The 13,193-nt window shown below is 39.5% G+C and overlaps 1 protein-coding gene across 1 annotated transcript; it reads left to right on the top strand.

Moving 5' to 3' along the window:
• The first annotated feature begins 4,551 nt into the window (after nucleotides 1-4,551).
• On the top strand, nucleotides 4,552-7,864 carry LOC127132379 ((S)-coclaurine N-methyltransferase). Its single transcript, XM_051061326.1, has 9 exons — nucleotides 4,552-5,000; nucleotides 5,699-6,052; nucleotides 6,153-6,261; nucleotides 6,414-6,638; nucleotides 6,795-6,894; nucleotides 6,972-7,082; nucleotides 7,205-7,288; nucleotides 7,389-7,447; nucleotides 7,557-7,864. The coding sequence occupies exons 2-9, from the start codon at nucleotides 5,866-5,868 to the stop codon at nucleotides 7,747-7,749; spliced, it is 1,068 nt and encodes a 355-aa protein (XP_050917283.1). The 5' UTR covers nucleotides 4,552-5,000; nucleotides 5,699-5,865; the 3' UTR covers nucleotides 7,750-7,864.
• Nucleotides 7,865-13,193: the final 5,329 nt, after the last annotated feature.

The following is a 13,193-nucleotide window of genomic DNA, read 5'->3' as shown; positions in this document are numbered from 1 at the left end:
TCTAAGCCCATCCCAGACATTTACTGCAAACACAACAAATATTATCAGATACAGCCTAACGTACGGTTCATTCTGATTCAGCTCAACATATGACTCTTTCAACTCAGATACGATCTAACGTACGATCCATTCTGACCTTCTGCAACTCCAATACGGTCTAACGTACGACCCATTTGGATCTTCAAATCTTCAGATACAGCCTAACATACGGCTCATTCTGCAACTCCAATACGGTCTAACGTACGACCCATTTGGATCTTCAAATCCTCAGATACTGCCTAGCGTACGGTACATTCCGGGGTGTAGTCTAGCGTACGACTACTTTCCTCTTCAGATACAGCCTAACGTACGGCTCATTCTGCAACTCCAATACGGTCTAACGTACGACCTATTTGGATCTTCAACTCAGATACGATCTAGCGTACGATCCATTCTGATTCTACCTTCGTCAAATACAGCCTAACGTACGGCTCATTCTGCAACTCAGATACGATCTAGCGTACAATCCATTCTGATCTTTCATCCCCAGCGAAGTCACCCGCCTAATGGATAACTCATTCTGCTACTCAGATACGATCTAGCATATGGTCCATTCTGATCCTTTATCCCCAGCGGCGTATGGTCCATTCTGATCTTTCATCATCAAACTTCCTGGATGGCATCTTTAAGCCCATCTCCATCAGGAATAACTTCTGATTAACAAGTGCAAATTTTTGGGGCATCCTAGTGTTCAATAATCTTCCACCTCCAGACCACGAATGGCGTACACACCATCCTAACTCTCTCGGTCCAAGAACATTGAACGGGGGCAGCTGTCATACCCCAAAATTTGCCCGTTAATATTACAAGGCATTTTTAAGATACCCCAACTTATTTTCCAAGGCATTGATCCTAAAAGAACGAAGGCCCAACTCACAGGTGGCCAAACCAAGGAAATGACTCCAACTGGCATGCTCGCTAGGCGAGCAAATCCTTCGCCTAGCGAACCCCTCGCTATGCCACTCGCCTAGCGAAGCTTGCGAATACCAGAAAATTCTGGGCTTCATTCTGAGCCCGTTAGGTCATAAAAAAGTATTATAAATACCACAACTTCGGTCAGAAAAAGGGAGGACGAAAACGGAAGGAAGACGAGAGCAAGAGCGAAGGCACAGCAAACCCTGGAGGCTAACCCAGAGAATTCAGAGCAACCCTAAAGGAAACCCTGAAGGAAACTCCTCTGCATCAAGGTCACCTCCGCCCAACTCAATCCGACTTACCAATTCAAGGTTGCAATTCGATTGCAAACAGGTTTGCATTACTATTACTGCTTTAGGTGCTTAACTTGCATGTGATATTATAATTGAATTCATAAACATATTTGAGGTTTTGCATGTGAATTTAAGTGTGCCTGAATATCGTAATGCTGAACCATGTGATTTCTGTATTGGATGCCATAGGGCGCGAAGCATGCTGAGATTGTACTGTTCTGAAATTCAAAACCCGCAGCCGCTCGCTAGCACATCGCTAAGCGAGCATGTAGCGAGTATTCGCTAGGCCTTCGCTAGGCGAGGCAGAAGCGAACGTGACAGTCGCTAATATTTTGATTGTTCTGTTCTATGCTTATCTGATCTGTTCCATTTTAATCATGCGTTATTTTGCCTGATATTCCTACTGCTGTGTTTCTTTTTCGGTGCAATCCTCGATTGCACCCTGATTTGGTATCCTGACTTGTGTGCTGAATGTTGTAAGGGTTCATATATTCCCAGGAAAAAGTAGCTGGCTAGGTATTCCACTTTATTTGTGGGATACCCTGGTGGAGATTCATCCTAATTACCTAATTGATTTTAATATGGAGATTCATCCTAATTACCTAATTGATTTTAATGTGGAGATTCATCCCAATTATTTAATCGATTTTAATGTGAACCTAATTACTTAATTGATTACAACTACCTAATTGATTGTAAAATAGTGCCGTTGATTTTGGTGATCTTGGACCTCTCTTTGTTGCCCTACGATATTACGGTATTATGGTCATGTCCCGCGAATGTGGGGATACACTTAGCAAAGATCCTTCGGTTAAATCATCATAGTCCCTCGAATGTTGCCTTTGTCCCTCGATGACCCTTCGGTGTAGCCTACGGTTAAATGATGATTGTCCCTTCGAATGCTAAGGTATCCTCACAACTGTTGCCTTCAATGGCCAATCGATGACCCTACGATGTCCCTTTACATCCAAAGGACAAAACTACTTACTCCTCAATAGTAAGGACAGTTTTACCCTCATAAGGATAGGAAATGCCCATAAAGACCTTGGGTAGGTATAACTCTTAATTGCTTACTCACAACTTAAAATACTTCTCACACCTCACACCTTTCAAAACTAAACGAGATAACCACTTTGTATACATTCATACAAGAATCATTACAAAGTTAAATTCTCCTCTTCAAAACATTTCCTAAACACTTCTCAAACACTTTTTTCAAACAAAAGAAAAACATAAGTGATTAAGCAATTAAGAGCCCATGGATAACCATGGATACAAAGGGTGCTAACACCTTCCCTTTGTATAATGTACCTCCCGAACCCAAAAATCTAATCAAGGTCTTTCCTGTTCTTTTCCACCTTTCCTTATTGGATAAAAGAAAAGTCGGTGGCGACTCTTGCTATCCGCGACATTTGCTTTACAAAGCAAAAACACACAAAGTCAGTTCACCGTATGACAACCACCGTGAGACCCTTGAGACTTGTATATTTGGCAAATGAAGTCCAATTCTCAATCTTGCTTTGTGTGGGCTCTTCTGGTTAAGGAGTGGTCAATCAAACCCTGATTTCCCAAGTCACTGATGCAGTATGCAATGAGTATGACCTAGTATGGTGCTAATGCAATGTGAAACATAATCCCATGCTTCCATGAAAAATGAAGGGTAAATTTTGGGGTATAACAGCTTCCCCTATTCAATCAACTAGAGACCCGAAATGAAGATAACAACGACTTTCGCACTTTCGAGGTATCAAGGGATTGAATACAATAAAACCCCGGAAATTTACACTGAAGTGAAAAATGAAGTTATAATGCCTGTCAGAATCGGCAAAGAGGTAGTCTTGAACAAAGGATCCGTCTGGTATGGTGAGAGTCGGTCTGAACACCGAAAAAAGAATGTTAGTCTGAATACCAAAATAAATGGTAACACATAAAGTAACCATGGCCTGAATGCCGCTCATCAATCTGAATACTGGAAATGACTTTGATCTGAGCATCGGAAGATCTGAGATTATTAACATCGGTCTGCACACCGGGAAACTGGCCTGAATGCCACTTCGGTTTGAATACCGGAAACTGGCCTGAATGCCACAAGTTGCATCGACCTGAACGTCGGAAACTTCTTCGATCTGAATATCGGAAGATTGGCCTGAATGCCACTTCGGTCCGAATACCGGAAAACTGGTCTGAATGCCACAAGTTGCATCGACCTGAACGTTGGAAACTTCTTCGATCTGAATATCGGAAGATTGGCCTGAATGCCACTTCGGTCTGAATACCGGAAAAACTGGCCTGAATGCCACAAGTTGCGTCGACCTGGTCGTCGGAAACTTCTTCGACCTGAACATCGGAAAACTGGCCTGAATGCCACTTCGGTCTGAATACCAGAAAATTGGCCTGAATGCCACAAGTTGCATCGACCTGAACGTCAAAAACTTCTTCGATCTGAACATCGGAAAATTGGCCTGAGTGCCACTTCGGTCTGAATACCGGAAAACTGGCCTGAATGCCACAAGTTGCGTCGACCTGATCGTCGGAAACTTCTTTGATCTGAATATCGGAAAATTGGCCTGAATGCCACTTCGGTCTGAATACCGGAAAAACTTTCATGCCTGTCAGTATCGGCAGAAATAAGGAAAATGATAATTAAGGCGGCACGTGTAACAGCCCAATTTTAGGAATTAATTATTATATTATTTTTATTATATTATATTTAATTATTTGGAGTGTTAAGTAATTAAGCGGTTGTGAGGTAGTATAACAATGGATTAATTGATTTAATTAGTGTGATAATTAATTATTTAGTGATATAAGATATAATTAAATAATTATTAATTAACCTAGTGTGATTTTTTTTTAAATAACCATGTTTTTAAAATTAAATACGATAATAACCAAGATTTCAAATTTTTTCCCAAAATAACCATATTTTTTAAGGGATGCGCCGGAGGAGTTGGCGCATCCCTTAAAAATTTTAGGGAGCCTTAAGGCAGGCGCCCATGGGGTAGGCGCCCCAGTTGAACCCCCCATAAGGGAGGCGCCCCTAGGGTTCACTACGCCAAAAAGGTTTTTTAACAACGCATGTTAGACAGCGCTTTTAAAAGAAAGCGCTGTCTAAGGTTAAAATAAAAATAAAACACGGAAAATGTTCTAAAAAAATAATGAAAGCGCTGTCTAAGGGGGGGTCTTAGACAACGCTTTTAGAAAGCGCTGTCTAAGACCCCCCCTTAGACAGCGCTTTTAGAAAGCGCTTTTAAATATAGACCTTAGTCAGCGCTTTTGAGAAAGCGCTGTTTAAAGTCTTTCAATTAAAAAGAAAAGGATAATTTACCTAAGTCCAGTGTTACCCCATTCAAACCAAAACCTGCTTCAAGGCTCACCGTACTCCCTCCGTCTCCTTCGCGCCGGAATCGCCTCCGGCAGCGGCGGAGGGCATATCATCACTTTCGTTACACCATTAAGACCGTCTCTTCGTCCTCTATCACAAATCAACCTCAATGCCTCTCAATTTTCAGTCAAACATCCAAACCAAACCAAAATCAAATGAACCCTAACTCACTAAATCTTGAATTAAACGCGAGCAAAGGGAGATTCGGAGACCAAACCATAAGGGATTGGCTCCATGGACTACAAAATACACCATAGTAAGGAGAATCGATCGAGAAAAATGGAATTTCACCAACCTGTAAGACGGCGGAGTGGCCCGGTGAAAATTGAATTCAGAGCGAACGAACATGAAGATGAAGGCGCCTTCAGGTAATCTTCAGAATCCCCTCCTTCTTCCCTTTGATTCTTCTATTTTGTGCGATGCTTCTTCCTTCTTCTCCTCTTCGCGTGTGCTTCTGTGATTGTTGTGTATGATGAAAGATTCATTGAAACTCTGTTACGTGAATTCTTGTGTGCGTCGCGTGTGAACAAGTGCTCTGTGTGAATCGTTGTGTGGAGACGAATCCTAGATCAAGCATAATTGCAGCTTCGATGTGAAGCTCCAATGGCTTCCTAATGGACCTTTGTGCAAGGTTAGAAGGGAGAGAAAAATGGTGAATAGAGGTTATGATAGTGATGAGTGAGCTTTGAGAATTGTTCCTTTTTGATTGAAGAGTGATGTATGTTTATATAGTTTGGAAGCCGTAATCGAGTCGGGTAGCTCGGGTAGAATGGTTAAGGCAGGTTAAATTTCAGTTAGATTTGAAGAGTATGGTTGTTGGGAATGATTTTAACACTGTTAATTTCTGTTAAATAGTTTGTTAAGGATCTATTCATTTTTTGACAGAGCAATTGCACTTGGGGTTGGTTACGGGATGCGATTAAGTTTGTGAATCAGAAGGAAAATAGATTGGTTATGTTGATTTGGACTAAAACAGGTTATTGAAAAGAAACTGATTATAGTTCTGAAACCTGGATTGTGAGTTGGGTTAATTTCTAAAATCGTTTTCTCTTACTGTGACTTTCAGGTTTTAGTTGCCTAGTTATTCGCAGCTTTGGATTTTTCTGCTATGCATATGCTGCTGTTGGGCATTGCCTTGCAAGTGTGCTGAAGGCGCCCAACACCCAAAAACCTTACACAGACGCAAAACAAGTGTGCTGTGTTGTGGTGGTTGCAACTTTGACGGCGTAGAAGATGGAAGGGATGATGCAACTACCATACATCACTACGGTGAAGCTCATGCTCGGTTCACTCGAACGCAACCTGCTTCCTGATGCCGTCATCAGAAGACTCTCACGCTTGCTTTTGGCCACTCGACTTCGCTCTTCTTACCAACCTTCTTCTGAACTTCAGCTCTCTGATCTTCTCCAATTTGCTCATTGTACTTCTCTTTCTTCTATTTGATTTTATAATTTTGTGATAGAACATGATCTTGTTTTAATGTCTAATAGTTGATATGATATGATATGATAATCTTTCAGCTTTACAAGAGATGCCTATTGCAGTTAGTACTGATAAGCCAAAATCTCAACATTATGAATTACCAACCTCTTTCTTTAAGCTCGTTCTTGGAAACAATCTCAAATACAGGTACTTCTCAGCTTTTTTATTTATTTATCATGAAATATTTTCAATTTGTTGGCAATGTCAAGTATTTGCCAAAAGAAAAGTAGTTAAATATGCAGATATAAGTTATAGCCTTATGGTTTGTGTAACATTGTTAAATGTATGAACTGGTGCAGTTCTTGTTATTTCTCTTCTGCCTCAAAGACCTTGGAAGATGCTGAAGAAGAAATGTTGAAACTGTATTGCGAGAGATCAAACTTGAAAGATGGTCATACAGTTCTTGACGTCGGATGCGGTTGGGGTTCGCTGACTTTATACATTGCCAAGAATTATAGTAATTCCAGGGTTACAGGAATCTGCAATTCCAACACTCAAAAAGCTTTTATCGAGGAGAAATGCATGTATGTTTCTTGATACTGTTATCATTTGCTTCAGGCTACTTTATGATTATTTAATCAAACAGATGAATCTTGTTGCATGACATCAATGTTTGGTTTGCAAAAATAAACTTATTGTATGATGATCAAAATCACTTTGTTGCATTTGCCTCTTGCCAGGGAGCTGCAACTGCAAAATGTGGATATCATTGTTGCGGACATTAGCACACTTGAAATGGAAGCTTCTTACGACAGAATATTTTCCATTGGAATGTTTGAGGTTTGATTTTGTTGGTAAATTATCTGCAGTGAAGCTGTGTTTCATTAAATTTGATTTGAGTTTTAACCTTGTCACAGCATATGAAGAACTATAAAGATCTTCTCAACAAGATATCCAAATGGATGAAAGAGGATGGTCTTTTATTCGTTCATCATTTCTGCCACAAAGCATTTGCCTACCACTTTGAGGTAAATTTCATATTCTGTCAGTTATTTTTGCTTGTCATATTAGTCGATACCGTAATAATACTAATCGAGTTCTCAACAATACTAGTCATTTGATTACTGTTACTTGCTACTTATACATAAAGGACAAAAATGAAGATGATTGGATTACGCGATACTTCTTTACTGGAGGAACTATGCCTGCAGCAAATCTACTTCTTTATTTCCAAGTAAGCTTATATGACAGTTTGCACCAGCTTTGTTCTGTAATGCCTTTATATTGTGGTGATTTTGCTAACTTGTAATTGAATTATTTGGTGATGTGTAAAGGATGATGTTACAGTCGTCAAGCATTGGCTCATAAATGGGAAACACTACGCGCAGACCAGGTTGGAATATGCTACACTGCCCAATTAGTCATGTTGCATCAATAGTTTATTTTGTTTACTAAATAAGTTTTAACTGCATTAGTGAAGCATAAACGAAATTATTTTGCAGTGAAGAGTGGCTCAAAAGAATGGATAAGAACATGGCTTCCATCAAGCCAATTATGGAATCAACATATGGCATAGATTCGGCTACTAAATGGACTGTCTACTGGAGAACATTTTTCATAGCTGTAGCAGAACTTTTTGGATACAATAATGGTGAAGAATGGATGATTGTACACTTTCTTTTCAAAAAGAAGTAAAGAAAGTCAAAATCACTACTCTCTTGATTTGTGAATTGAGTCTAGAAACGAGGTTTAGGAATGAATAATTATTGTTTTTATTGATAAACCAGTTTGATTTGGTTTTCTGCCTATTTTTTTTTTGTCAGAGTGAAGTCTTCTTCAGGAAAATAGATATCAGCAGAGATCAATAACAAATGACATTTGTAGTTGAAACAAAGGTGAATGTCCATTATTCTCACCATGATCTCTATATTGTTACATCATTTTATCATGTCATATTTCATTTCATCCACTTATTTTAGCATTTAATGTCCATTACATTTTATTTGTTAATGCATACTAATTCACTTTGATTCATGTTTGTGTGTCCACATGTGCCTTTGAGATGCAAGTACACTCCAAATTATCAATGCCTCTTATTTCATACAATTGACTTGTATCGTGTGAGGGTACCATGCCACTTGTATCATTATATTTTTGTTTTCAATTGCTTTGATTATAAGTTATATCTGATAATGCATGATTTCTTTATTTTTTTGTTTTCAATTGCTTTGATTATAAGTTATATCTGATAATGCATGATGTTTGAAGGTATTACTCCACACTAGAGAGCTCCCTGCTGGATGTTTGAAGGTATCAGTTTGATTATAACTTATGAGTTATTTTTATATTTACACATATCTCATATAATTAAATAGTTGGAATTAATTCAAAATATGTTATATTATTATGTAGTACTTTGATGAATTCAAGTGTGCATTTTATACAAAGGATCAAGTGGACGAAATCAAAAAGGAGTGGTGTCAATTCATGATAAAGCTCAATGTTTGTTCATAAATTTGTGTAATTAATGTGTACATTTGTAGTATATGTTATGACTTGTAAATGTGTACATAAATTTGTATATATTTTGATACATTTAAGGCAAAATTGGTTTGAATTGGTATATATATATATTTGTTAGCCAAAAATTGGTAGAAAAAAGGCCAAAATGGCATATATAAAATGTGATAATTGTCTGTCAAAATCTGGTTGAAAACAGGTAGAAATTCTGGTTTATAAACCTGGAAAAAATGTGGTTTAAAACAAAAGCTTCAAAAAATTTCGTATACCTTAGACAGCGCTTTTGTAAAAAGCGCTGTCTAAGGGGGGGATTAGAAAGCGCTTTAGGCAAAAGCGCTGTCTAAGGGGGGGGCTTAGACAGCGCTTTTTGAAAAGCGCTGTCTAAGGTATACCTAAAAAAATTAAAATAGGAGGGTCTTAGAAAGCGCTTTTGGCCAAAGCGCTGTCTAAGGGGGGGGGGGGCTTAGACAGCGCTTTTAAGATTTAAAAAAGCGCTGTCTAAACCTTTAGCAGCGGAGGTTTAGACAGCGCTTTAAAGCGCTGTCTAAGGCTAAAAAAAGCGCTGTCTAAGGTCTTGTTTGTTGTAGTGGTTGGCGCCCTTGTGTGTCCCTAAAGGGAGGCGCCCCTAGGGTTGGCGCCTTAGCCTCCCACTAAGGGAGGCGCCCTTAGGGTTGGCGCCTGTGTGTGTTTGCTCTAGGGTTGGCGCATGTGTGTTTTTTTTAGGTGCCCCTTCTGTGTGTCTTTTTTAGGTGCCCCTTCTGTGTGTCTTGTGTGTCTGTTGTCGGATTTATCGCCTCTATAAATACGATCACCTTGTATACAAATTTTCAGTCAAATTCATCTCTCAGTCTATATTTTCACTCAAACTCATCTTCTAGTCTAGTGCAACCACCATTTTTAATTTTCTTTGTTTTAAGAATGTCTAGATATATTCAAAAACGAAATGCTGATGTAATATTTTCTGCCGTTGCGGCTCCGATACAGGTTCGACTTTGGAACACAGATACGTTTGAACGTCTTAATCGGACGTTGTATAGTTGGTTAGAGGGAGAAATTGGAGAGGGTGAACGGATTAGAAGAATACAATGGCTTGTGTCCACGTTCAACCAAAGCGGAGAAGTGCGTGAATGGGTGGATATTAAGACCGACCAAGACGCTCGTAGGATGATGCAGTACATGTTCAAAATTGTTTTGATGGTTGTAATCGCATAGTTTTTGTATTCTAGTTGTTTTAATTGTTTGTGTTATTTTTTATGAACAACTGTCTTTTCGTCACAGCCGTCTACTATGAAGTAAAATTAATTTTCCATATATTGCAACAGAGGTACTTTGAAATAAATTTAAGTTTCCATATATAGCAATAGACGTACATCTGAATTTATCTGGTTGTGCTCGTTCTAACACTAGGACAGTTATTACGATTGTGACCTGGTTGACGGCATGAACTACATAGTCTAACCATTTTGTTCGCCGTATCCATTTCGGTTCGAATTCGGGTGCTGTTAGGGCGACCCTTTTTCTTCCTTCGCATAACTTCGTTGTGCCAGATGATGTCCCCTTGATATTCCGGCCAATAATCCTCTTTTGCCACTACTGAAAAACTAATTTTATAAACATTTGAAAGGCTGACGACTTTGTAAACTTCAGATAGCAAGTAGGATGGATCTCTTCGAATCTTTGAGCACGCCGCTATGACATGGGAGCAGGGGGTACGGAAGGCTTGGAACCTTCCGCAGTCGCACCAACCTCTATCTAATTCAACTCTGTACTGTCCCATTGGCATGCCCTCATTGTGATCCATGGACTCGGCAACACTAAACCAACCTTTTGTTCGGTCAAATACCGTAACCACGTGTGTTTTTGCTTTGGCAGCTTCATGTTTGATGAATTTCATTGAAGCATCACTAAACAACTGTTCAGATTGCAACACGGAACTCCATTTTGAGCGTCTGGTTTCAAACAACGCCCCAAGCCTGAAATATGTAGCTTGCACCAAAGCGGTTATTGGTAGGTTACGAATTCCTTTGAAGACAGAGTTCATTGATTCCACAAGATTTGTTGTCATGTGGCCCCAACGTTGTCCGCCGTCGTATGCCCTAGTCCACTTCTCCAACGGAATACTATCGATCCACCGAACCGCATCTTCGTTCGACAATCTTATTTCGTCGCGGTAGTGTTTGAAAGAAGGTTCCGTCAATGCGTAACCTGCATTGACAACCTTCTTACGCAACGTCTTATCTTTGATTTCTCGCATGAAATTCTGAGCAATATGTCTAATACAAAACACATGCGTCGAAAGAGGATTTTGCCAGCCATTGTCAATGTTATTATATGCACTGATGATTGAGGGGTGTCTATAAGAGATCAAACACAATTTAGGTTGAGGTGCTACGTGCAATCAGAGATTTCTTAGGAAAAAACTCCATCCCTCAGCTGTCTCCCCTTCAACTAAGGCAAAGGCGATCGGAAAAATATTGCTGTTCCCATCTTGTGCCACTGCCATCAATAACGTTCCTTTGTATTTTCCATACAACCATGTACCATCAATTTGTATAATTGGTTTACAGAAAGAAAAACCTGTGATACACGGTTGATACGCCCAAAATAGACGGTGAAATATTCTATTTCCAACAGCACATGTACCATTTGGTGTATATGCGGGCAATGTTTCCATCTTGAAAATTGTACCGGGAGCATAGTGTTTTAGAGCGAACATGTATTTTGGAAGTTGTTTGTAAGATTCCTCCCAATTGCCAAACACTTTTTCAACAGCTTTTGTTCTAGCTATCCATGCCTTCCTATATGATGGTGTGTAGTTGTACTCTGCCCTAATATGCGAGATTATTGTACTCACCTTTAAAGACGGATTATCGGCAATGACAGACAATATTTCATCGCATATTAGTTGGGAGCTTAATTTACGATGATCCTGCATTGGGTTGGTCAGGATGCATGTGTGATCTGGACCCATTGATCCAATCTCCCAAGACTCCTTCCTTTTCCTGTACGAAGCTGACAACTTAAAAAGACAGTGCTCATTCGGACAATAAATTTTATACCTCAATGCGTCAGTTCTGTCAACTCTGAAATCTGCTGATAGTTCCATGTGGAATTTTTTTATGGCTTTTACACATTCCTCTTTTGTGCGAAATGTGTCTCCTTGTTTCAGAGATCCTTGCATTTGCACGTAAGGATTGTACCATACATCTCCCGAAGGTTCATCCGAACCCAAATTTAACCTTGTCATGTGTTGGGGTGGGCAATATACATGACCTACTGGTATTGCCTCCTCTTCCTCTTCAGCGTTCACCATCGAATCAACGATGATCTCAGGTTCCTCTTCTTCATCGTCTGGAACATTCACCTCAACTTGTTCGTCATCAGTCTCACAAAACACTTGTGACTGATTAATGTACTGGGACTCCTGTTGTTGATGTGGTAATATATACAACTCTATATCGTTATAACCGGATTGTTCGTGACTGCCAAACATATGTTGAACATCATCATCATCTCGAATCTTCCTCTGATAAAATTTTACCTGGTTATCTGCAAAACAAACTGGATTTTTATAGATGATCTGACCGACATTATTGGACTGCAACTTCTTTTCTATTCTTTGTTTTAGGTGTGAAAAATTTGATCGCCGATTTATTGTAAAACGAGTCACCTGTGTGTCTCGAAAACAAAAACCGAACAACTGATGATCAAATATTTCACCGTCAACATGATCAAATATGTGCACTGATCATATATTGTTGTGTGGAAGACATTGTGTTGAATAGAATTGAACTAAATGATTTGTAAATCTTGTTCAACCGCACAACATAAATAGTTGGCCAATGCATTAATAAATTCATAATAGTCTGTACAGACTTGACTATACTTGCACGCAAAGAAAAGACTGAAAACAGACTTGACTGTACTTCCACGCAGAGGGAAGAGTGAAAAGATTGCAGAGGGAAGAGTGAAAAGATTACACAGAGGGCAGAGTGAAAAGAATACTCAATACAGAGGGAATCAAGAATCTCTGTACCCTAATTTTCCCTGTGCCCTAAGACTGAACATAGGCGCCCATTCCCTTGGCAAAACATAGGCGCCAAAGGTTTGGGCGCCTCTTCCTTAAATTATGCATAGGCGCCATTAGGAAGGGCGCCTCTTCCTAAGCCTTACACTAAGGCGCCTAGAGGAAGGGCGCCCCTTCCTTGCATGTGAAAAATCACATGTAGGCGCCAAAGATAATGGCTCCTCTTCCTATTGCATGTGATTTCTTCACATGCGCCTACTAGATTCCCTTCCATGCTATGCTACTTTTGTCATTCACTTTGTGTGATTCCCTTCCATGCTATTCTACTTTTGTCATTCACTTTGTGTCATTCATTTGTCTTTTGTCATTCACTTGTTTTTTAACCTCATATGCCTTTGCATGCAACCAATCATAATTCTTTATAGTTTCTAAACCTACTCATTTATTCATCTATAAATACCCTCCCATATCAACATTATCAAACCATCTTCATCACACTCTTTCCTTCTACCACATTTCTTTCATCTAACAAACTTAAGCTTTGCAAAATCGAATCATGTCTTTGTTAACTATGGGCGATGAACACAGAGGC

The sequence above is a fragment of the Lathyrus oleraceus genome, chromosome 1 (assembly GCF_024323335.1).
Source record: "Lathyrus oleraceus cultivar Zhongwan6 chromosome 1, CAAS_Psat_ZW6_1.0, whole genome shotgun sequence".
Taxonomy (NCBI): Eukaryota; Viridiplantae; Streptophyta; class Magnoliopsida; order Fabales; family Fabaceae; genus Lathyrus; species Lathyrus oleraceus.
This window is presented reverse-complemented; position numbering and strand designations above follow the sequence as displayed.